Source organism: Epinephelus fuscoguttatus, linkage group LG14 (assembly GCF_011397635.1).
Source record: "Epinephelus fuscoguttatus linkage group LG14, E.fuscoguttatus.final_Chr_v1".
NCBI classification, from domain to species: domain Eukaryota; kingdom Metazoa; phylum Chordata; class Actinopteri; order Perciformes; family Serranidae; genus Epinephelus; species Epinephelus fuscoguttatus.
In genome coordinates this window covers 9,514,359-9,539,837 of record NC_064765.1, presented here as the reverse complement: position 1 = coordinate 9,539,837, position 25,479 = coordinate 9,514,359, and the positions used below count along the sequence as shown (strand labels likewise).

The window sequence follows — 25,479 nt, the reverse complement described above, 5'->3', positions numbered from 1 at the left end:
TAACCTTTAATTAACTTGTCTCTTGTTGTCATGTCGTGCAGGATGTGGAGGTGATTTTCAGTAACATCCTGGACATCCACGAGCTGACGGTGAAGCTGCTCGGACTGATCGAGGATGCCGTGGAGATGACAGCTGATGGCAGCCCTCATCCACTGGTGGGCAGCTGCTTTGAAGATTTAGCAGAGGTATGAAAACTTCAACCTTACCAGTTCAAGACTTGTGTTGCCAAATTTATCTGACCTCCCGCTAATCCTAATGTGAGATGCATGAATTGCAAAGTGTTTAAAGTGCATGGAAATTTGGTCTTGTAGTGATAGTGCAAAGAAATATTTACAAGAGTTGTAAAGAAGTATACAGGCACTTGGTTTCCACAGGTTTAATTAGCAGGACACCAAACTCTTGAGTGTTGAGAGTAGTGTTGTCACGTTACTGGAAGTTTTTATTTTCTGCTTGCTTTGCAAATATACCATCATTCCAGCAGAGTTTTCAGTCATTGCCAGCACACTGTTAAAAGGTAGAAATAATTAAGACATGTCATATTTATTATTCCTCTCTACTCCCTTTTATTCATGAAAAGATATTTGAGTTGGCAGCTCAGAGATAATTCTTCTACGAGACAAACTAAAATGTGGACAATTTGTGTTCAAACTGTCAAACAAGTGATGCTGCAACTCATACATGCACCAGGGTGATATTTAACAAGAGTCCCCTTTCCACCAAACACTTTCGCTATGGTACCTTTGGAACCAACAGTAACCCTTCAGACATGGTACCTAGACCCTAGCGTTTCCAAACAGTACTCTTAAATGTCGGCGGGATTGTCAATGCTCCGTCCAGCACTCACTGTATTTCCTCCTTTATCAGTCTGCACCTCGTTTATCGTCCACCGAATGAGGCTGCACGCCGACATTTTCTGAACAAAATAGAACAGGATGCAGTGAGAGTCTCTCTCCATGGGATATTTATAAATAGCAGGTTTGTGCATTTAGTCCTTCTCAGGCAAGCTCAGGGGTTTAGTGTTGCTGTAGCCCACAGGAACAATGCTTGAAGATCCACTCATTATTAGAAGTTTATGTCATCCAAGAGAGACAATAAAAACTAGTGGAATGGTCAAAGTTGTCACAGTGAAATTTAAGGTGTGTTGACTGAGTCATGTCATCAACTCCTGTATTGAGTAACATTACAAGTTAACGTTCCACCTTAAAAGTTGCCGGCAGTTGGCCCAGTGAATTAAGTTATTTTTTCTCAGACTCCAGCTGCTGCTGCATTGTATAGTTACAGTTTACTAATAAAACTCTCCACAGTATGAACAGTGGTTACATGAGCCTCAAAACCAGCCACAACTCAGCCCTGAGCAGAGTGACCGTCCTCTACTGACCAATCAGACTGCAGTGTTCACAGCTCCACCTTTTAGTACCAGATCTGTGTGCTAGGTACCCCAACAGAGGGGGGACCAAACATGGTGACGGTACGGAACGGTTCCACTGGTACCATCCACAACTTTTCACAGTGGAAACAGCAAAAAAGCAAATCGAACGGAACCTTAATGCTTGGTGGAGATGGGGCTATGGTGCCTCAGGCCTCGTATTTCTGCTAACCCCACATAAAACACCTACACACCCTACACATACATATTGAGAAAACATGTCCTCTGTTAATGTTATTTTTTGTTTACATCATCCTGGGACCTCTCATCAAGGTTATTCCGTAAAAACCTTTACTATGTTTGCAGAATTTACCGTCTGTAAACCTGCCGGAAAAGATTTTTTGATGTTAAATACTGTAAATCATAAGCTTGGTAACTGATTCTTCTTTAGACACACACACAGCTCATGTTTAGCATGTGATATTAACTTGTTTCTGTCATACTGCTTCTGTCCAACCATCCTTTATAGCCGTGTAGGAATATTGTCAGGTGTCGTCATTAACTCTTGAGTTATTCTCTCCACGTCCACAGGAGCAGGCGTTCGACCCCTACGAGACCTTGTCTCAGGATATCCTCAGCAAGGATTTCCACGAGCACTTCAACAACCTGATGGCACGGTCAACCGCCGGCCTCTACTTCCAGGTAAGATGTTCAAGACACGTTTGACACGTTCGCTTTTGAGGGGCTCATAGAAAATAAGATAATTACTTAATATGGATTATGTCTGGGCTTGTTTGGAATGTACTGTACAGAAAAGTGGGGAAAATAATAAAAAAAGAGGGACTCTGAAATATCCAAAAGAAAACTCAAACATTACTACTGTTTAGTTGTTGGTAATTATCGCTTCTCCTGTTAAATAAATGGTTGACATTAAGGTACTATAAACAGTATAATATTTAAGTATTTATGGCAGTGTCTTGGTCTCACTGATATATAAAATAAAACATTTAATTTCCATCCTCTAGGTTTAAAAATTCACTTTTCGCTGTAGCCCGTTACCTCTCCCACTCCTGTCTTTCCTGTCATTTTCAAATGTAAACTTTCTTATAAAGCCAAAATGCCTTAAACCTGAAAAGGAAAAAAAATGTTTGTTTTTAATCTGAAGGTACAAGTAGGTCATTTATGTGTTTACACCGAGCAAACAGTGCCTGAATATTTGTTCCTGTTTTGCTTTGAAGTGAACCTGGTGGAATTCCTCCCAATATCGTTTGAGGGCATGTCATGACATATTCAGCGTCCTGTGTACAGTTTATTCACTGCTGCCGCATTGTTTTATTTGGACATTCCTCACAAGAATAGCATTGAATTATGCTCAGTGGGGTGCAGTTTGGCAGCCTTTGAAGATGAAATATTTGCTGGTGTTTTCTCAGGCCAACGACCAGCGAGTCTGAGCATTCACATGAAGCTCACAACAGTATTTACAGTATGAGGTGGTTCTCCACTGCTCTTCTCAAGGTTTTAAACCCCAATCTGGCATGTTGTTGAATGAATATTAATATATATTACTGAACATCCTCACCTCTGTTAGCTTTTGTAGTTAAGTCTTAAGCGTTGCTGCTGACTGAGCGTCCTGCAGCCCTACTGTAGCTCAGGTTGAGGCCTTGCTGTGTTTACCCTCAAACCACCAGTGTAACCCCAGTTAGATCAACACCGATGGCACCGTCCTCTGATTACCCACACCCAGTGTTTATTTTCATATACTCGTTGTATGTATGAGTAGGGGAAAGGGCACAGGATTTAAAAATAAAGCTTTATTATTGCACAGTAGTGATAGCACCACAGTGGTCATTTAAAAACACCTTGCATTGTTTCACATGCTGTCTTTCTTTAAAACCATAGCAGTGACCTGAAAAGAGAATTGTTTCACCATGGCTCAGTATGCCTGGCTTTGACTGAAAATCATCAAAATAACTTTTTTTTTTTTAAAATTAATTCATCTTTATAGTAATTTTTTAAGCAACATTTCCTGGTTCCACTTTCTCAAACATGCAGATTTGCTGCTTTTATTTCTTATATATATTTCAAGTCATGTCACCATCACTTTTTATTTGTTACAGATATAACTTCTAGAAAATGACAGTGACTCTATAATATAGGGTATTTGTAACAAGGTGTCTGCAGGTCCTTTAAATGTCTTAAATTTGATGTTACAGCAATAAGGCCTTAAAAGTTATGTGTCTTAAACTTGAGTTTGTGACGTCTTAACTACTACAAACATTTTATCTAATTTCATTTATACATCTTTTAATTTCTTTTTGTGAAAATGAGCAAAGCTTTTTTATGTAAAAGTCCACATTTCTAATGTTACAGATCTTTCTAACAAACAATAATATTGTCATTTTACTTCATACTGTTGGCAAAATGTAGACTGATTTTAATAACCATATTCCTACATAACACCGACCTCTGCACAAGATCACATATATACTATTTACCTGCAATGCTTGAATAAGTAAAGGTTTCTTGAAATGGTCCAAGTATTAGATTTAACTGTCTGATACCTGTAAACACCCTGTGTAAAATTACAGTAGCTTATTAATTAAGTTTCAACAATTCAACTGTTTCACTTTGTCTGTAGATGTTTATAGAGATCCTGTGAAAATTTACTACATATTCTCACAATCATTTAATTGAACTTGAATTTTTAGCTCACCTCTTTGCAGCGTAGGTAAGTGAATAGCTCAAGTTAAACTAAATCATTCTGAGAATAAACAGTGGATTGTCACAGATATAATCTAAAGATAAACATCAATAGAATAAAGCCATTTGAATTGTTAAATCTCAACTAATAAGCTGTTGAAATGTTACAAATACTCTATAAACGATATGTAGGTGGACTATTCCAATAATATGTCACCTTTTTTTTTCCCGTCATTTCATAGACCAAAAAAAAAAAAAAAAAAAAGGATTAAATATTTGCCAGATGAATCAACAATGGAAATAAATGTTTGCTTAAGCCTTTTTTATTTTTATTTTATTTTATTTTATTTTATTTTAATTCAATTCAATATTTATTTTATTTTCATTTATTTTATTTTAAAACATCAAAATAAAATAAAGTATTAAACCTATTTGGCCCCTAAACCTGAAACTCTAGATAAAAATTCATGTTTTTGTCTTATCATTGAAACATGTTAATGATATTTATATGACACAGTTATTGTGGGAAATCCATGAAGACTGCAACTAACAATTTTTAGTATAAATTATTTTCTCATTTGCTCTGTAAAATGTCAGTGATAGACACTTTTCATCTTCGGATACCTTGTTTTTTCCGACCAGCAGTCCAAAAAACCCCAAAGGTTTACACTTATTTTTTTCATTATCAGGCGGGAAAATCTATTTCAGCGGACTTTTCAAAGAAATTCCTTTTTTAGTAAACAACTAAAAAAATCAAGACTTTGCTCACAAACTGCTAATACCAAACTAAAATGTGATTTCCATAAACATTTTGCATTAAAACTGTATCAATAAAGTGACGCAGTACCTCTGAAATGTCACAGTAAAAGCACAAGATGTCAATTTACTACCATACAGAACAGAGAACCAGCAGATATTTGAGAAGCTGGAACCACTGATTTTTTTGAAAAGCAAAATCATTTCAGATTAACTTCTATTGATCGACTAATCAGTTAGTTAACTAATTGGCTTTACAATCCACAGACTCTGATTTTGGCCTCGTCAATAGGTGATATTTATTGTAGCACTTTGCAAATCCATTTTGCTTTGCTGCTTTACCATCTGTGTGTGTGTGCGTGTGTGTGCGCGCGCGTGTGTGTGTGTGTGTGTGCGTGCGTGTGTGCGTGTGTGCGTGTGTGCGTGTGTGTGTGTGTGTGTGTGTGTGTGTGGTCATCAGTGGTGGTCCCAGGAGCAGATGGTGTAATGGTGTCTCACCACCAGCCTCCCCTCACACACACACCTTCCACCCCTTTTATCAAACTGCTCTGCCCCTGTCTCTGCACCGTTGGCTAATCTTATTTTAGCATCTCTCACTTCGTGTTTCATCTCTGACCTGACGGCTGTTCATCTCCTCGTCTCTCCGCCTCCTTTGTACGACCTCATATGCACGCCATCATCCACAGCACCTGGTATAGAGTCATACATATTACGACATTTGCTGTAATGCAGACCGAACCAGCGGCTGTATCATCATCAGCACTTCTGCTCTACCTCTTCAGCTTTTGTCTCGTTGCATGTACTTCATCTTTCTCACTCCATCCTTCCTGACTTCCTCCCTCCCTCCCTCCCTCCCTCCCCGCTCTCTGTCAGATAGATGTGTCTGTCGAGCACTCAGCCCCTGCACTCTGCAGCGTCTGGTATTGTGGGTAAATTACATCGCCTTTTTAAAAATAGAACAGGCAGCCACACTGCGGGCCATTTTTCTCCTGGGGAGGAGGAGGAGATAGTGGAGGAGGTGGAGGTGGAGGAGGAGGGGGCTGGTGGCCCAAGGCGCATTTCATGTTGAAAATAAGCTGTGAATTAAGACGGCAAAAGACCTGCAACATGGGTTCAAGAAGCCCTGTACCTCCTGTGAAATGGGAACATGTTGTTCTCATAGTCGTTCTGTACCGTAATCTCAGTGCACTCTGTGTTTATATTTAGGCTGCTGCCACAATGATGCACGCTCCTGTAGAGACTCGTTTTTACATGTTGTACAGCACAACATCAACTTTATTCCCAGGTTTTCAGATCAGATCAGATGTATAAGTAACCCTTCACATTGAGCTGAGATCACTTTTTGTGTAGTTGCACTTTTACTTACTGCTGAGTATTTATATCAATATTTAAACAAGTATTTCAGTGCTAAGAAGATGGTCTTCTCGTAAAAATAGGCTGTCTATTAAGCAAAAAGATGCAAATACTTTTGACATTGGTGCTGCATGACCAGAGCAAACAGAGAAAAAGGCTGTGGCTTTATCTCAAGGTCGAAAACCTACAACTACCAGAATACACTGCACCACACCGGACCAATAAACACTACTGCTGGTGGATGACATAATGTGAGTTAGATTCTGCTCATCCAAAAACAATATGGCGGGCAGCTGGTTAAAACCAATCTGGAATTACAGTTAAACTGTAAAATAGGCAACGCAGCAACAGAATCTTGGTTCAAGTTTGATCAGCACTGCGTAACTTTACCACGTCACCTCTGTTTTTTCAGCCTCCATTTTTACTAGACCAGAACCAGTATGGTGCCCACTTCCTGTTCATAAATTCTCGTATTACAGCCAAACAGGGCACTAAAATATGTTTCAGAAACATTTGAGTCAAGAAATAGGGAATAGAGTAACAGAATCTTGGTTCATATTTGTTCAGCCCTGCTTAGCTTTACTGTTTGATCTCAGTTTTTACAACACAGGAAACAGTATGGTGCCCAGGAATACAATCTGTAGTTTGAGCAAGGGCCCGAGAGCCAGCGAAATCCGCGAAACGTGTCATCCAGTGGATTTTCGCTGGCAAATGAGCAGGGAGGTCTGGGTGCTGTTAAGTTGGAGGGAAGTTTAGCGCAGTTATTTTACCCACATTGTTATGACACAAAGCTGGTTGAAATTTGAAATTAAAGAATATCTTTACGGGTAAAAAACATAAATCGGCTCATAATCAGGGATGGGATGATATATGATTTTATCAGAGATTACAATAAAAAACAAAAAAAAACAAAAACAGTAAGTTCACTTTGGTGAATTTCCATTATCGGGGTAATCATGAATATTTCATCCAGCAGCACCCAAAGAGACTGCTGGGCAAACAACAATAAAAGAGACTCAGGTTGCATATGCACCAGCCTCAAACAACGCAAAAGATCGTACTCAGATATTTCGTATCATAAGATATGATGCCATTTCAAATAGTTGAAAAGCCTGGTTGGATATTGTTCGATTGTTTATTTTTTATTAAAAAAAAAAAAAGACATGTTCTACATGTGATGCAGTTAAGTTATATATTTCTTAAAGATGTAAGGTAAAGTGATTCCAGTATGTTTTAGTGCCATTTTAAGTTTAGTTTTTAAGTTTATTTAAGTGTATGTAAGCATATTTTGATGATTATCGGAATAATGTCTTGAATCACAGTTATTTTGGCCAGGATAATTCTTACATTAATTTTTCTTATTGGCCCATACCTGCCCAGTTTGCACTGCTGTGCACATATGCACTACATAGCACCATTGCCAAGCATAACTCAACTTAAGCTGTAAAACACCTCTGGCACAGATGAGTGCTGTATGTGTTGGAATTTTGTTTTTTTTTCCCCCAGTTTGCTAACAAAACAACTTGCATATCAGATCTACATGACTACAACCAGAAGGCTTATCAGTCCTATCTTGTCCAATTCCACAGTCACAACTATTTTCCTCTGTTATATCTTAAGCGGGAAAAATACCAAGAATGTCAAAGCAAATCCCTGGTACATGAGAGCCTCCTTGGCAAAAAGACTGATTCTGAAAATTGTTTTGCTTTGCTGTTTTGACAGAAAGCCACCTTTACTTTCAAGTTATACCTCTTGTATTGTTCCACCAGGACTCTCGTTCAATGTTCAAATCCTAAAAGGAATCAAAAATATATGTTTTTCCTCTTACCCGTAGTGCCATTTATCATCCAGATTGTTTTGTTGTGAGTTGCTGTTGGAGATATCAGCTGTAGAGATGTCCGCCTGCTTTCTAATATAACAGAACTAGATGGCACTCAGCTTGTGGTGCTCAAAATGCCAAAAAATAAATTCGAAAAACTCAACAATAGAAATCATGACCCTGTTACTCAAGATAATCCACAGACCTTGTTGTGAGCAGTTTCATGTAGGAACTGTTTTCTTTCTACCAAACTACACCTGCCAACTGCATCACCACACAGAAGGAAGAGTGCATCTACTGCTAGCTCACCTAGCACTGCTGAGCTAGCTAATGTTACAGCTCAGCCAAGGAGGACGACGTTAATGTTTATGTCCTGCACTGTCGTAAGCACACTCCTCTCATTCATGAGTAGATGCACGCTTCCTTCTGTACTGTGATCCTGTTGGTGTGTAGTTTGGTATACAAGAGAAGCATTTCCAACACTCTGCAACTCACACCAAACAATTCAGATTGATAAATGGCACTACGGGTAACAGGGAAAATATCTTTTTTGATTTTGGGGTGAACTGTCCCTTTAAGCTTGAGTTAGCAGCTGGTTAGCTTAGCATAAAAACTGAAAGCAAAGTTTGCCTGCACAGTGGAAATTGTCTTACCTTCAACAACATTTTAGAAACGCTGTCAGGTTAATCTCAGCATGTTTGAAACTGACTCTTACTTTAGTCATGCAGGGAGTGCTTGATTTGTTGCACCAAAGCAAACCCTATAAATGCTTTGCGCCGGTGTTGCACCCAATCAAGCCAAATACATAACACTGATTATGATGCATCTAAACGTGAAGCCCTAATGCACGCAGACAATTTGTAAACCCGCAGGATGCTGACATATCAATAACATGATCTAAACTTAGGTCATTGTTCCCTGGGCTGTCCATCAGTGTGCGTCAGGCAGCTGATGTCTTTTCTTCCATGTACACAGACCCTCTTCATCTCCTCCCCTCTCCTCCCCTCCCCACACAGACACTGTGGCCGCTGCTGTGGAGTCTGAGTAGTAGCGTATTGATTCTGAGTCGTCTATCAGGGGAACGGGAGATTTAAATGGATACTATGACGATCTCCTCTCCGGTTACCCTGAAGCCTTTACTCGGTCAACCGCTTCTCCCCCCTCCATCCTCCATCCGCCATCCTCCATCTCTCGTCACCCTGCAGCCTCTCGGTCTCATTTATATTCTGAAACATGCACCCTTTTTAATCCTTGTCTTCATGGTCCTCTTCTTTTTATCATTTGTAGTCATTTGTAGTGAAATAGCAAATAATAAACAAGGGAGTTAGCACATTTAGGGCTTTGAATACAAGGAGTAAGACCTTTAGATAAATTCTGAATGTAACAGGAAGCCATATTTGACCACTTGTGCTTTTGTAAATCCCAATTCTGTTTTTTGTGAATAGGAACATTTTCTGAATGAGTCTCTTGATCACGTGCTGGTTGGTTCAGATCTGCTTATAGTTTCGTATATGTCTTTGTGTCTCCAGTCAGTTGCAGAAGGCTTCAAAGAAGCAGTCCAGTACGTCCTTCCACAGCTGATGATGGTCCCAGTATACCACTGTATGCACTACTTTGAGCTACTGCAGGTATGTCCCGACACATGGACGCTTCTAATCAAAGACAAGATTTGTTTTCACTTTGGTTTCAGGTTTCTAAAGAGTTTATGGCATGTTTTTGTTTGTTTTTGGTTTCTTTTTGTTTTGCTGATCAATTTTGCTGATTGTATTATGTAACTTTTGTATAGCCGTTTTTCACAGCATACATTTTAAACTGTCAACTGCTGTGAGAAACTATTGACTTGTGTATTATGAAATATAGCAACACATCTGACGTGTGTGTTTTCTCCCATTTTTACAGCAACTTCAGGAGCGCAGTCAAGACCAAGACGACAGAGAATGTCTGAAACAGGCGATCACAGCGCTGCTTAACCTTCAGTGTAGCGTGGAGCGCATCTATGCCAAGCACCAGCCTCGCCGTAAACCTGGGTACGCCTACTCTCCTAGTCTTTATGATACTTAATATTCATTTGGTCATTCTGTCGACATCTTATTGACCAAATGGTAGAAAATGTTTATATTTGCTGTGTTTGTTTTACAAGATGTAAATTCTCAGTTCAACAGTTGCATGCTGCACACAACGAAGATGCAGTTGCAGGGGGCCCAGACTCGTTGCACATAGTTGTTTAATGTTTGATTTATGCGTTGTGCTCTTCAGTTTTCTGACCCCAAGTTTCTCTCCCCCCTCACAGTGAGCCCATGTACCGCCTGTACAGCAGGCAGGTTCGTAGCAAACAACTCGCCATCAAACGCATGAACGAGATTCAGAAGAGCATCGACGGCTGGGAGGGAAAAGACATCGGTCAGTGCTGCAGCGAGTTCATCCTGGAGGGTCCGCTTTTACGAGCTGGCGCCAAGCACGAGAGACACAACTTCCTGTTTGACGGCCTGATGATAAGCTGCAAGGCCAATCAGAGCTCGCGGCTGCCAGGTGCTGGCAGCGGGGCGGAGTACCGCCTGAAGGAGAAGTTTGTGCTGAGGAAGATCCGCATTGTGGATCGCGAGGACTCTGCAGAGCTGCGGCACGCCTTTGAACTGATAGGAAAAGATGAAAACTGTGCGGTTTTCTGTGCACGGACAGCAGAGGAGAAGGCGGCGTGGATGGCGGGGCTGGTGACTCTGCAGTACCGCTCCACTTTGGATCGCATGTTGGACACTGTGCTGCAGCACGAGGAGCAGGAGCATCCTCTAAGACTGCCCTCCCCGGAGGTTTACCGCTTTGCTGTGCAGGACTCTGAGGAGAATATAGTGTTTGAGGACAAAGTGCAGAGCAAAACGGGGATCCCCATCATTAAAGCCGGCACAGTGGTCAAGCTCATAGAGAGGCTCACCTACCACATGTATGCTGGTAAGCTCCGTGTGGAGAGACACTTTAAATATTTCGGTTCACCTTGGCTGACTCATGGGTTTATTTAGCAAAGATGTATTATGATGTTAATTGCCAGTTTGTTATCTAATCTTTTTCATCTGTTTGTAGATCCTAACTTTGTGCGCACGTTTCTAACCACATACCGGTCATTCTGCAAACCACAAGAGCTTCTCACCTTGCTGATAGACAGGTACGGTTCAACCAGAACATTTCTGTGGTTGTTAATTGTATTCATATCTGAGTCATAAGAATAATCTCTCTTCACTTGGAAAATTTATCTAGCAGTGATGCAGCCTTGATATCTTGAAATATATTATTTTTCTCAGGATTGAGATCCCTGAGCCAGAACCGACTGAGGAGGACCGACAGGCTCTCTGGAACGGGGACCAGCCAATGGCGGCCGAGCTCCAGAGATTCAGGAGGGAATACGTGCAGCCAGTCCAACTCAGGTATAACAGCCATCCGATCACAGCTGAATCGGTCTATTAGTTTTCTGTAAGGGTCTCCAAAGACAAAGAGAAACAACTGAAAGAATGGCATAATATTGAATTTGTAAAGCTGGGGTAGGCAGAAATCTGTGTTGAATCAACGGCATACCCTGCACTGTAGCCTGACGTGCACCTCCCCAGAAATGTAACTATGGGTCGCAGCGATGCAGACTTCCTGTCTGTTTTTATAAGCTGAAACCATTTCCCTCAGCGAAGACGAAGCTTTTAATTTCTTTAATTCCACAGATAAGAAACAATAAATCATAAAGACAATAAAGCCTCCACAAAAATAGCATTTTAAGTCTTGTGTGTGATTTATCCTGACTTCATATGAGCAGAGGAAATCTCCGCTCATTGCTACACTAATTTATACAATGTAAAATGCCATAGGCTTGTGCTAATAACGTTAGCATGTTGTATTCGTTTGGAAAACGTGTTTAGTATAAGACAGTTGTTTTGTCAGTGAACCTTGTGAGTTGTAATGGAGCTGAATTTTGTAACATTACCTTTGTTAAATGTTGCTGTTGTCCCTGGTTTTATATGAGGAGAGGAAACGTATGCTAACCGCTAAGCTAATTTATACAATGTAAAATGCCATAGGCTTGTGCTAAAAACATTAGCGTGTTGTATTTGTGGGGAAAATGTGTCCTGATAAAGACAAGTGTTTGTCTGTGAATGCTGCGAGTTATAGTGAAGATGCTGAAGCCATGTTTGTTGTGTGTTTTGAATCAACTAAACTTTACAGCACTTCACAGAAATTTGAAATGTGTTTGGAAGTGTAACTGTAGAGACACAGACACACCACCACACAAGTATAAATGCTCACAACAGCGTAGGCTCTGAATAGAGCTCACGCACAGGTATAAATCCCGCTCGAGCCCCTCCACCAGACAACCACGGGCAGATGCAAGCCCTTCAACACCAACTTAAATTGTCAGATGTTCTACGAATTATAAAATCAGACTCTTATTGGTCCATTAATTACGTACCTTTTAGATAATCATGTTTTTTGTTTAAAAAATGAATTCCCTTGAGTTTCTAAACCTGTAGATGAAATGTAAAAAGTTGTCCCAGCATCTTGAGCTGCCTTCTTATATCTCCTGACAAGGCCTTTCAAAATGCCACAAAAGAGTTCGTGTCTCTTTGTCTGTTGTTGTTGTTCTGCTCTGACACGCTCTCCTGTTAAGGCCAGAACGTTCTCAGTGAGCCACAGAATCACTTTTGTATCAGACTTTGTATCCTTATAAGGAGCAACAGAGTCAAGAATAGTCCCGTAAGTACCATTAAAAACTGAGAGCTTCTCAGTATCAGAGCGCACCGCTGCTGTAGTTAAGAGCAGCTGCAATAAAATCCTTTAAACTTTAGTCATAGAGACACAAGTGGGCAGTCAGACATTGTGAGGTACAAGTGTTCTGGTCACACATGCAGTATGTACTCTGTATGTTGAGAAACATCAAGAGATGGCAGTAAGTCAGTATTTGCATATATTGGGACATTAGGACACTGTCTTGGAGTTTGGGTGGTCTATTGTTAAAAACACTGCCATGTGGTCAAACTGTTTACTTTAAAACCAGGATACTCAAAGTAAATGAAAATACCTCCTCAGGCACGACTTTGGTCCTTTAAAGCATAAAACCTTCCAGCTGTTTCTATTTTTGAGCTCCCACTCTTAAAAAAAAAACTGACCAGGGTAAAAAATACACACTGGCCTCCAGCCAAAAACTGCTCAATTAAGGACTTTGCTTACTAATATCTCTATTCTACCAACCTCTTTGTCAGGTACTGTGCTATTATTCAGATTCCTAGGTTGACATATTTCTTGGTAGTCATATGGTTGCAGAGCACGCCACGCACCTGCAACAGTTTGATCCTGGCCAGGCACCTGAGGCCTGTACTACGAAGCAGGATTTGGAGTTAGCGAGGTAACTTCAAGGTTAAATCTGGGTTTTCAATACTACGAAGCTGGTTCTCTTTTAAGCAGCATAAATCACCTCGGTAGCTCATGCTGAACAGCTAACCTACTCCGGAGCAAGTTAACTTCAGAGTATCGGTTCACAGCATGTCAACACCCCGACATCTGACCAATCAGATCACTGAAGAAAAAAGCATTTATGGACGAAAGTCCGGAGTCTCAGGTAAAAAAAAAAAAAAAAAAAAAGAGGAGGTCATTTCATTGTTTTAAGGCTAATAAATACAATAAATACAACATAAAAGAGCAATAATCGAGACCAAAAACCCGCAGTACTCTCGCATGCCGCCATGACACTCATGACAGCATGAGTTTTCTCCTGAAGGTAGGCTCAGCCTCAAAGATCCAAGAAAACCCGGAGTTGACTGAACTAGTTGATAACCAGCTTTGTAGTACCGGTTATTCAGACGTTGACGAATGTTAGGCTTAGTCAAGCCACATAACAAAGAGATAACCTGGATAAGTTGAACTGGCTTTGTAGTACAGGCCTACTTTTTTCTCTTCCCATGTTTACTGCCCGCCTCTGCACAATTGCTTTTCTAATAAAGGCAACACTGCCAAAAACATAATCTTTAAACAGTTGAGGTTAAACTGCAGTTCTAGCTGGGAGATGTGTTTGAGCAGAAACTTCAAATAAACAAAATAAACTCACGAAAGGAAAGGAAATACTCCCACACACATTTTCCTTAATAAGTAGACAAATACAACCATACACCAGTTCAAGTTTCTCTCTTTGACCAAACTAAGACAATCCTAATTGCCTTGTTAACTCATCATAAAACACACTTCATTTAAACTGAACAGAAACAAAATAAAACTGACCAAAACAATCTTAATTAACTTCAGTCCATTGTCCCAACAGTCATTATCTCTGGTTTGGTCGAAATAAACCCTAAATTTAACGAGTGTGATGTTAAAACATGCTGATCTGCACGCTCTGTGTCTCTCAGCTGTCCACTGAGCAGCGGCTCTCATTCGTTCTTTGGAGAAAGTTTTAGTAACCTTACATCATGTCGCATCATGTCAACCATGTCTTTGCTTCGCAGGGTTCTCAACGTTTTCCGTCAGTGGGTCGAGCATCATTTTTATGACTTCGAGAACGATCCGGAGCTGAGGAGTCGATTAGAGGAGTACATCACCAGCAAGATTCAGCTGCGAGGTCAGAACTGCGCTCAGTTTATTCTCAGCTTCCCTAAAAATAGACATTCAGTTTTGAAATGTCAGTATTCAAGTTGTGTTGGAATCATTTCAAGGCATCTCGTCTGTTTGTTTGTTGAAGCGTACTTTGCAAGAAGCCAAATTTGGAGCATGAAAGATGATTTTGTCACAAAGTTTGTTTGTAAAAGAAAAAAATAAAATGATGAAGAAAATGTTTCACAATAAGAGGTCAGGCCCTGTCAGTACAATCCTACAGGATGGCCACATGTAAGGCTTTTTTTTTTTCCTTCGTTCTGGTTTTTGCTTAGATTAATTTTGTCAGATATTTGTAGTTAATGATTGATCTTTATCCAGAGTCATTAGAAGTGTATCTTTTTTTTAAGCAACCAATTGCAGCATTAATTCTGACCTCCATCTTTTCCAAATTGAGCCTCTGTGAACATACGTGGCGCAAATCAGACTGAAGATGATTAAATCCTCTTTGTTTTTAGGTACTCTTTCATCTTTAAAACACGGTGACGTTTGGCTCGCAACTCGTGTTTGTGGACCAAAAAGCTTTCTTATACAACATACATTCTATAAACTGTGTTTCGTTTATAGGAAAGTCTATGAGAAAGTGGGTTGAGTCCATCAATAAGATCATTAGGAGGAAGCTCCAGACACAGTCAAACGGTGTCAGCCACAACATCACCTTCGAGAGCCCGCCCCCTCCCATCGAGTGGCACATCTGCAGAGTGGGACAGGTGGACTCGTTTGACCTCATGACCCTTCATCCTATAGAGATCGCCCGACAGCTGACTCTGCTCGAATCAGAGCTCTACAGGTCAGTCACTGTGACAGATCACTGTGTTTTTACAGAAAAAGAAGATGGAACTGATGGAGATGTTTTTATGACTCTTGCTAGAGTGAATCTATCACTGTAAATTGTTGTGTCCTTGCCTGATTGAAAAATAAAATCCCACTTCCTCCTCAGAGCTGTCCGGCCATCCGAGCTGGTCGGCAGCGTCTGGACCAAAGAGGACAAAGAGAAGAACTCGCCTAACCTGCTCCGCATGATCCGCCACACCACCAACCTCACACTGTGGTTCGAGAAGTGAGTCCAAGGATTCAGATATTTTTTCTCAAGAAGATACTGAATGTGTTACAGCACATCGTGGAATGAAAACAAATAACTGTGTGTGTCGGTCGTTTTCAGGTGTATTGTAGAGACCATGAACCTGGAGGAGAGGGTGGCGGTGTTGTCACGGGTCATAGAGATTCTGCAGGTGTTCCAGGAGCTCAACAACTTTAACGGCGTGCTGGAGGTGGTCAGTGCCATCAACTCTGTCCCAGTCTACAGGCTCGACCACACCTTTGAGGTGAGTCAGACTTTAGAGCAATCAGAAGGAACTCTTTGACTGGTTGAGTGTCTTCACCAGAGCAAAATAAAATTATGGTAGTTTTACTGATATATATTTTCACTTTATAGTAGCCTTTACTAAACTTTTAAACTCCAAAAGATGAACGAGAAAATTCCACCAATGACCAAAAGAGAAATCAGTTAATAGACACGAGGGTTAGGCTGTTTTTTAAACTGGTCTGATATCAATCCAAACACCGGACTGGACCAGTATACCGAATTTTACCACTTGACGTATCGTCACAGCTCAAAGTCCACACTGAATCCATTAAATATGCACTTCTGTTAGGCCATTTCAACAAGCCACATAAATATCAGCTGTGTGCTGAAGATCAGACTGGAGGGAGTCGCCTACTTGTGGTCTTCCTACGTTTGTAACGTTACATTTTATACAGAAAACACACACTGTATATTCTGAGTAGCCTAGCTTATTATTAGCGATGGTCATTTACCAAAAACTTTCAACTCCATGGTGACCTCCCGCCAGCCAGCAGCCACCTTACTGTGATTTTTGTCGTAACATACGGAGGCATCGTGTAGATGATTCCTCACTTCAACTTCATGAATCAGCGATTGGCCCCAAACTGAGATGGTTCGGCGGTTTGGTGCGTGCTACACTAGACTGTCATGGTGAGGAGAGAGCTGAGCTGGAAGGCAAAGCTTTCGATTTGCTGGTCCATCTACGTCCCAACTCTCACCTATGGTCATGAGCTCTGGGTAGTGACCAAAAGAATGAGATCGTGGATACAAGCAGCCGAAATGAGTTTCCTTCGTGGGGTGTCTGGGCTCAGCCTTAGAGATAGGGTGAGGAGCTCGGAGTAGAGCCGCTGCTTCTTCACATTGAAAGAGGTCAGTTGAGGTGGTTCAAGCATCTGATCAGGATCCTCCTGGGCGCCTCCTGTTAGAGGTGTTCTGGGCACGTCCCACTGGTAGGAGGCCCCGGGCAGACCCAGAACACGCTGGAGGGACTACATATCTCATCTGGCCTGGGAACACCTTGGGGTCCTCCAGGAGGAGCTGGAAAGTGTTGCTGTGTAGAGGGACATCTGGGGTGCTTTACTTGGCCTGCTGCCCCTGCGACCCAGCCCCAGATAAGCGGATGACAGCAGATGGATGGAATCAGCCATTCCTCATCCATTGTGGCATTTTTAAAGTGAGCAACAGAAATCAACAGAAACGGGGCATTTGAAAAAAGTTCAGCTCTAAACGGCACATTGGTCGATCATGGTTAGTTTGGATACATCTTTCACATCATTTATCAGCTTCATATCTAACATGTTGCCATATTTGGGCAATTTAAGTTTCCTGGAGTGGCTATATCTGCAGTGTCTCCACTCAGCACCCCAAAAAAACCACATGAATCTTAAAGTAAATAAACACAATGTGCGCCGCTCTTTCCAAACCATTCCTACTAAGGTTTAATCTCCTCATGTTGCCGGGCTCCGCTCACAGCTTATCAGACACAAATGTCTCCCTTAGTTTGTTAAAAAAAAAAACTCCTATTATAGTAATCACATTGTCATATCACTTGTTAAAAATCCAATACAAGTTGGATTCAGGGCAGTGACGCCGTCAGCACAGGTTGCTGATGTAGGCTACTTTTTAATTTGCCAGAGTCTGTTCGCAATTACAATTGCCCGCTCAGCCAGTTTGTCTGAAATTAAACTGGTTTTGAGCTCGTAGACTGGACCGGCAAAACTGGAAATCTACCGATTAGTGTAAGCAGGTTAACATGTTGACATTTAGCATGCTAATATACTCTCATTTCCAGAGTCAGCTGTGCATTTATTTAAATTAGATTTTGAACAGTTTAACAATCAGTTTATTTTCATTAAAACTGGGCAGTTTGATGTATGTGGTTTTACAGAGTCTGAGTCGTTATAAATAACTTTAAATGTAACAAAAACACCTTAATTTTTTTGTGAAATTTTAGTTTTTAGTTTTGCAAGTCTTATTTGATAGTTTGTATCCAGCTGCTGAATGATGTGTTTATGTTTGTTACTACATATTTAAAAAAAGAAACATGAACATTGTCAGCATGTGCCCAAAAAACCTGCCTCAGCGATTGGCCATTGAGAAACATCAGATGTTTGTTGTTTTGACGTGCATTTTCGTCTAATGCTGAACTGATGTTCACGGCGTAATTTATGAGATTTTACTCCCCCTGCACCTTCAGGCAATACCAGAGAGGAAGAAGAAAATCCTGGAAGAGGCTGTGGAGCTGAGCCAGGACCACTTTAAGAAATACTTGGCTAAACTCAAGTCAATAAACCCGCCCTGTGTGCCTTTCTTTGGTAAGTCTCCTGCAGTGTTACTACGGAGCCACAACATGTAAAGTATGAAACAACCTGAGACACAATAATGTGTATATGTAACTTTGATTTTTAGTTTTAGTTTGAAACTATGTTTTTCTCTTGACCACCATCATCTTCATCCTCAGGTATCTATTTAACCAACATCCTGAAGACGGAGGAAGGCAACCCAGACTTCCTCAAACGCCACAGCAAGGAGCTGATCAACTTCAGCAAGAGGAGGAAAGTGGCTGAAATCACAGGAGAGATACAGCAGTATCAGAACCAGCCCTACTGTCTGAAGGTGGAGCACGAAATCAGGGTGAGCGCTCGTTCTTCAATCTATTTTTCTCGTTCATCTTTCAACATGTTTCATAAATCCTGAACCTAAATTCTTTTTTTCTGTTGCACAGAGGTTTTTCGAGAACCTGAACCCGATGGGAAACAGGACTGAGACGGAGTTTGCCGACTACCTGTTCAAAATGTCTCTGGATATTGAGCCGCGGAACTGCAGACAGGCTCCCCGATTTGTAAGTGTCCAGACTGTGGGGTTTCAGTTGAAGTGAGGTTGCAGCAATGGTCGACAGAGTGAGTGATGAAGTTACATCATTGACCGGTAGGGTTGGCGTTTCCCCACTGGTGTTTCAGCTGAAAACATTTTTGCCACCAGTGAAAATAAAGTCACGAAAGGAAACAAAACATTTCACAATCAAACATATGAACATGGAAAGCCGATAAGGTCATTATTAAGGCCCTGACACACCAAGCAGACCATCGGCCATTGGTCAATGTTGGGTTGTCTGTGAGCGTTCGTTCGTCGTCCTAGTTTTTGCCAATTGAGCTTAACAGCTTAGCAGCAGCAGTTTAGCTTAGTGGACAACGAAAGATGGAAGTGATGAAAGCAATAGTTGGCCTTCATTGCCACTTGTTCTTTAATGTCTGTTCAGTGCGTCTGGGCCTTCAGGTGTAACAGTTTAAAAAATGTTCAGCCTTCAGTACCTTCAGTAGAACTACACTAAGTGAAATCTTTAAAATGAACTTGTGTTTTCAGCAGTTTTGACAGTTTTTTCTTTACCCCCAAACACTTTTTTTTTTCACATCAAGCCACGCAGATTGTTTTGTTTTGCTTTTTCCTCAACCCGCCCTGAGATTTGTGCCACATGACGGTGGAATTTGGTGCTCAGGAATTCAAAACATTAGGTACACTATCTCTTTCCAGAGACAGTATCCCATTTATCTAAATAATCCACACATCTCACTGAGATCAGTTTTCATGGGGAGTGTTTCTTTGGTATTTCAGTAGTAGTTCCAAGGGACAATTTGGGAAATGGAAAATATTTTAAACCAAGTTTCTCCTCACTTCTTGTGGACGGAGATGCAGATAAATCCAAAAACAGAATTTCATCTGGGCAAAAAGGGTGACTCTACAGGAACCTCTTCAGTAATTCAGCACGACCAGACAAACGGAAATATTTTTTAAATCTTGCCCTGCTGCAGTGTCGACCATTTGCCCCAAAATTCCTCAAGCCATTATTCGAGTTAAAACATTTTCCTTTATAGTAAAGACACATCTGCATGCCATAAGTTTCAGTGATCGCTTGGTTCTTTCTCAGAGACAGCGAGACAATAAAGTTCTCACTGTTGAATCTCTGTTTCGTCTCCTGCAGCCCAGGAAGACCATGTACACTCTGAAATCCCCGGGGATCCGGCCTGTGCGAACGTCTACCTCTGGCACCCTGAAGGGCCACCCCGTCCCCCTGGAGAGGGAGCCCCCGCATAAGATCACCTTCCGGAGCATTGCCGAGACCGAGCCAGAGACGCCGGCGTCAGCCTCAGTGCCCACTTCCCCGAACACGCCGACTCCTCCACAGTCGGCCTCCTCCGACCTCAGCTCAGTCTTCATGGAGCCCGACCTCAGCAGCTCCTACGGCGGTGAGTCCAGCCGACACTCGGGAAAGTTTTAGTGAAAGGGAAAGTTTACCAACATCTCTGTGGAAGTCAGTAAATATCTAAATTTATTTTTTGCTTTCAGTTTTAAAGATAGATTGCATTACATAACTTTGAGTTGCAGTGGGCTGCACATCAGTGAAGCTGTTTGACCCACTGACATTTCAATGAGGCTATTTTTATTATTGCAAAAAATAAACTTTAGCTCGAAAGATCTGGGGTCAGTGTAGAAGTAGAGGAGTTTGAAAATGAAAAATAAAGATTGGGCTTTAAACATGGTGAGAGCATGCACCTTCCTCTCATATGAAATCAATCATCTTCTCCCTCTTTAAATTTTACAGGTAGCAACTCCATATTTGCTCCTGTTCTTCTGCCGCCTTCAAGTGAGTGTGGGCTTTCCTGTTTTTCATCAAGTGGTTTTTACCTGATTGTTTTCTGCCTGACTTTCATTTGAATCGTTCTTATGGCACTTTGTGATTGGTGTTTTGTGATTGTGAGCAGGGTCAATTCTTAATCTTTGTCCATACTGTGTTTTTTAACTCTGTGAGTGGCTTTTTCTTTTTCTCAGAGTTCCAGTCCGTGTCTTGCGGCAGCCTCCACCAGCTCGGGGAGGAGCTGCTCAAGCCGCCTCCTCTGCCGCCAAGACGGAAAGACGCAATGTCTGAAGCCAAAGTAAGAGCAGGGAATCACTGTTCATCAAATATACTCTTAAATTCACAACACTTAAACTCAGTTTGAAAAGGTTGAACATATTTTATGTTAATTGCAACTTACTGCAACAATGAATTTGAGGGCTGAAAAATACACGGCATGTGTACGACTCCCAAGCAACCACCAAGACACATTGTGATCCCATCACTCAAACTACTTGCTGAAGTGGTCCTGGACGCATTTGACTGCATATCCTTTTTTAGCGTCAACACTAATGTGTCCTCATGTGTCCTTGACAAGTATGATGTCATCAGTGCAAGATGTGGTGGTTGTTTTGGTGACAGTACGCTAACACTCTTACACATTATATGCCCTATATAACACATTTTTCGACAAGTTGGACAAAGTGTTGAGCGGTCATCCATCGTTTTGCCCTGTTGAAACAGACTTGTTGAATTCTGCTAGCTGGAGACGCATGATAGACACAGGTGTGAACGGCGATGTGTCATGACTGTCCGCTTGTGTTCGGATCACCAAAACCCATGTTAATAGCAGTTGTAAATAGGTTCTACATCCTAAGCTGCGCTCTGCTTATCTCTGTTCTGATCTCCATGTTTTCTCTGTGTCTTAGCTGTCCATGTCCGACAGCCCCCCAGCCATCCCTCCCAGGCTGCCCCCTCCTCTGCCCAGGAACCAGCCTCGACCACCGGTCTACAACGGTCCCCCCATGGATGGCCCCCTGCCCAGCCCTCCTCCTCCGCCACCCCGTGACCCTCTGCCCGACACGCCTCCGCCTGTGCCCCAGCGGCCCCCGGAGATCTTCATCAACTACCCTGTCAACATGCAGCCTTCCCCCGTGGGCCGATACCACTGGGACTTTGGGAGCTCCCCCAGCTCCCCCAACACCCCGCCCAGTACGCCGTCGCCCCGCATCCCCAGGCGGAGCTGCCAGCTCAGCGCCAGCCAGAACAGCCTCTACCCTCTCCCTGTTCCCAATACCGCCCCACCTGTCCCCCCACGCCACAACTCCAGCCCACAACTCCCCAAACTCCCACCAAAGACATACAAAAGGGAGCTGCTGCAGCCGCCGCTACAAGGCCTCTCATTGGTGGAGAACACCGACAGCAGCCAGTGAGTCTGCGTTATTTCGGTTTTTTAAAAACACCTCGAGGTGATCTTGAAATGCAAACTTCAAACTGTCTCCTGCAAACTATGACACAGTGGACTCAAAGCTACTGATCAGAAAAAAATAACACTGCTCCACACTCTCTTAACTCCACCCACCCGCCCTCTGCATCGACCAATCACTACCCCCCGCTGTGCCTCTCAGGGGATCAGTAGCTCCGCCTTCATCACAAACCCTCTGTGCCAATGAGAAACCTTCACCGGTGTGCCAGCTAATAAAACAACAAGGAGTGTTTGTGTCTGTTTGTTCTGAGCGGAGCGGGACGGTCTGCTCCTGACAAAAGTTCTCACCCCTCCCACTCTTAACGTACACTTACCCCACGCCCCACTCCTCCGTTAGGATGGGGCCAATGTGGGGGGGCCTTGGACTTTGTAGCCTCAAATGTCATGCTTTGTTTCTTTGGGCATTGACATCATCTGGAGTCCTGCTGCAGCTCACAGATTTTTAAAACCTCTCTCCTCTTCAACGATCCACTTAGACGTAGCTCTTGGACAGTGGCTGTGAGCAGCAGACATTTCCATTGACTCGTTTTTCCTACGAACTGAGAAACAAACAGTTGCCAAAGTCTTATTTTATGCAGGGGGATAAGGGATTTCTTTTCTTTTTTTAAAAAAAAAACAGATGTGACATTAAAAGAAACGCATAAAGGCGGCGACACTGAATCCCCCACCTTGTATCTCAACTGTACACTGTGACTGTAAAAGACATGAGTCAAACTGTCTGACTGTTTTTTTGTATCCGAAGACAGGCCTCTCTGCAGCCACAAAATGTTGCCTTTAAAAATCCAACAGCGGTGACCTCTGACCCCAGGCTCCAGTCCTCTCGGCCCGGATGGGACAGCGAGAGCCGAGAACACTCCATTTGCACATCGAGTTTGGGCAAAGTCAGCAGGTTTCAATTAGAAAACCTCCCTCAGCAGCGTGCGACAGAGGGAGGTCTGCCACGATTTATCAAACAGCACCAATCCAGGACAAAGACGAGCAGAGAGTCATTCTCTCTCCAACTCTTCGAAAGCTGATGTCTTAACCGATCCCCTTACAGATGTGCGCTGCTGTCTTGACACTGTGCTCTTCTCCAAAAGCCCCCATTGACCAACTCTTCTTCAATGGTATTAAAACTCAGCACTGGAAGCACGCAGCCTCCCACCAGAGCTGGGTCAGCTCCCCCCAGTGGCTGCTCGAAATACCTAAAGAACCCATGAAAAAGAGGAACTTTTTAACTTCTTCTTTCTGTCTCTCTTTCTTTTTTTCTGCTTGAAAACATTTTTGTTTCACTTTGGAAAGACTGAAATAATCCATGCATCATGCTCAGATGTGCCTTTTATTTTGTTTTCTACTTTACAGAAATAAGCAAAATGGTGTCTAAAATGCTAAAAAATAAAGTTGCCTATGTAATGTTTAGAACAAAGCTATACACTATGAAATTGTACATGTTTGTGGATACTGTGTATAACATGTATACACTAACTAAATAATTTGTATAAAGTGACAAGTTTTTTTTTCTTTTCCCTGTTGTATTGTACCCTCATCCGCATCTGTTCAGTCGAATATTGCCTAATAATCCAATGCTGCTACAGTCGGATAAAAAAAACAAACTAAAAAAACAAAACCAGAAAAAAAACAGGTCACTGTCACTAACTTACTTACAGACAATCTCCAGTTGAAACACTGGGAGTATTAACTGAGGAAAGCCATTTTTTTCTTCCCTGCCCCGTAGCTGTTTTAAAGCAATGAAAAAAGAATACACAGTTCAATATGCCAAGCACTTAGACGTGTGCTTCACTTTGTACATCCTACTAATTGCCTTTTCTCCTTTTCAAAGATTTTTTAATGCTAACACTCATTAAACAGAGGTTGGAGTTGTATTAAAGTTGCAGTTGAATATACACACACATATATTCGGTTGCAAGTATTTGAGCATAGTGAAGAATTGGACTTTTTTTTTTTCTTCTGAGAAACACACTTTGTGCACTTTAGGCTGTACTGTTGAAGAGCCACAGTTGTTATAGGTCATGTTTGTAAAATGCAGTGGTCCTATGCAACTGTTCAAACTCACTTTCTACGTGGATCAGGGCAGAAAAACACGAGTCTACCACCTCACTTTGATCCCCATGATGTGTATAAACACCTGAGGATATCCGACACCACGAGCTGGATTGCAGCGAAATTTAAGAAAAATCACTCGTGCCCTTTTTCTTCTTCCTCCTCCTCGCGCTGTGTTTTGTGCACATGATGACGGATGATTAAACTTCTGATCAAACTAAGAGAGAAAAGAGGAGTTTTGGAGGATTTTTAATCGACAGCTTAAGTCAATTCACTTTACTGTCTTCACTCATGTTCTGTCCATTTCCTCGAGTTTCCCGAGCCAGTATTGGTGGGGTTGATTTAGCCAAATTTTTGTTCTCTGTTGGTTTGATTTGTGTGTTTTTTTTTAAATCCCAGCCCCAACAGAATAACAGATTGGTTTTCCTCCGGTGGCACTGTAACAGCTTGATTCAGCAGTCGGTTTATTTGATGGTATGTGGCCTTTTAACTGCTTTGTATTAATGGTCTTGATGAGATTAATAAATCACCCAGTCTTATTTTGTACTGAACTACTCATTTCTCTCCTCTTTTTTTACTTTTTTGCACAAGATTTTGGTGTTGGTAAGGGACTGTTATTTATGATAGGGGCATGTTAAATGATTTTTAAGCATTGGGGATGGACTTGTGTGTTTTATTGTGACTTGGGGCTTAAATGGTTGTATTGTGTGTTTGTTTTCAATACTCTCTGAACCTCCAAAACCACCCAGTGTAATTTAAAGACATGTTCTCTTTTCAAAATTGCACCATTTAACTTGAACAAAACCTGTAAAAACAGAAGATATTGTTGGATTTTCAAATTTTCCTACAGTTCTGGTGCACGTCATGCGACAAAAAAATAGTGATATTTCATCAAAATTTCTTTATTCTGCATGTTTCATTTAAAATTTCAAACTAAAACCTCAAAATAAAACCATTTGCATTAATCAAATGTGGTAAAATACATTAAAGACTGCGTATGTATGCATGACTAGTGAAAAACCAGGGCTTCTTCAACTCCAGAATTTCATTTTTTACTTTTCAACATCAAAGGGTATGGTTCTAAATTATAATAACGTCCAATGTGCCAAGTTACTGATATTAATCTGACACTTGCTGCCACTGTTGTAAACAGTTTATTTGGGAAAACGGTCAATATGCACGTTTCTAATGCCGGCTGTAATGCATGGGTGCGTGCATATGTAGGCTTACTGAATGGTGGCTGTCATCCATATTCTGGAGGTGCAGTTATGGCCTGCAATTTGTAAGGAGGATTTGCATTTTGCAGAAGAAACTAGCTGTTTGTTTTGATAATAACTCTCACTCCTTCTGTGCTGTTTGCTCATTCATTAGCTCCAATACCTACATT

At 41.7% G+C, this 25,479-nt stretch overlaps 1 protein-coding gene across 1 annotated transcript in view; it reads left to right on the top strand.

Moving 5' to 3' along the window:
- sos2 (son of sevenless homolog 2 (Drosophila)) overlaps positions 1 to 24,643 on the top strand; it is a 53,689-nt gene extending 29,046 nt beyond the window's left edge. The window contains exons 6-23 of the mRNA XM_049595495.1: positions 42 to 185; positions 1,958 to 2,068; positions 9,524 to 9,622; positions 9,894 to 10,021; positions 10,285 to 10,940; positions 11,070 to 11,151; positions 11,288 to 11,410; positions 14,465 to 14,577; positions 15,177 to 15,399; positions 15,550 to 15,669; positions 15,772 to 15,934; positions 18,152 to 18,269; positions 18,416 to 18,588; positions 18,680 to 18,796; positions 19,934 to 20,198; positions 20,555 to 20,596; positions 20,782 to 20,885; positions 21,496 to 24,643. Coding sequence (XP_049451452.1) covers positions 42 to 185; positions 1,958 to 2,068; positions 9,524 to 9,622; positions 9,894 to 10,021; positions 10,285 to 10,940; positions 11,070 to 11,151; positions 11,288 to 11,410; positions 14,465 to 14,577; positions 15,177 to 15,399; positions 15,550 to 15,669; positions 15,772 to 15,934; positions 18,152 to 18,269; positions 18,416 to 18,588; positions 18,680 to 18,796; positions 19,934 to 20,198; positions 20,555 to 20,596; positions 20,782 to 20,885; positions 21,496 to 21,999 — 3,285 coding nt within the window. The 3' untranslated portion in view covers positions 22,000 to 24,643. The remainder of the gene's footprint in view (positions 1 to 41; positions 186 to 1,957; positions 2,069 to 9,523; positions 9,623 to 9,893; positions 10,022 to 10,284; positions 10,941 to 11,069; positions 11,152 to 11,287; positions 11,411 to 14,464; positions 14,578 to 15,176; positions 15,400 to 15,549; positions 15,670 to 15,771; positions 15,935 to 18,151; positions 18,270 to 18,415; positions 18,589 to 18,679; positions 18,797 to 19,933; positions 20,199 to 20,554; positions 20,597 to 20,781; positions 20,886 to 21,495) is intronic.
- The last annotated feature ends 836 nt before the right edge of the window (positions 24,644 to 25,479 follow it).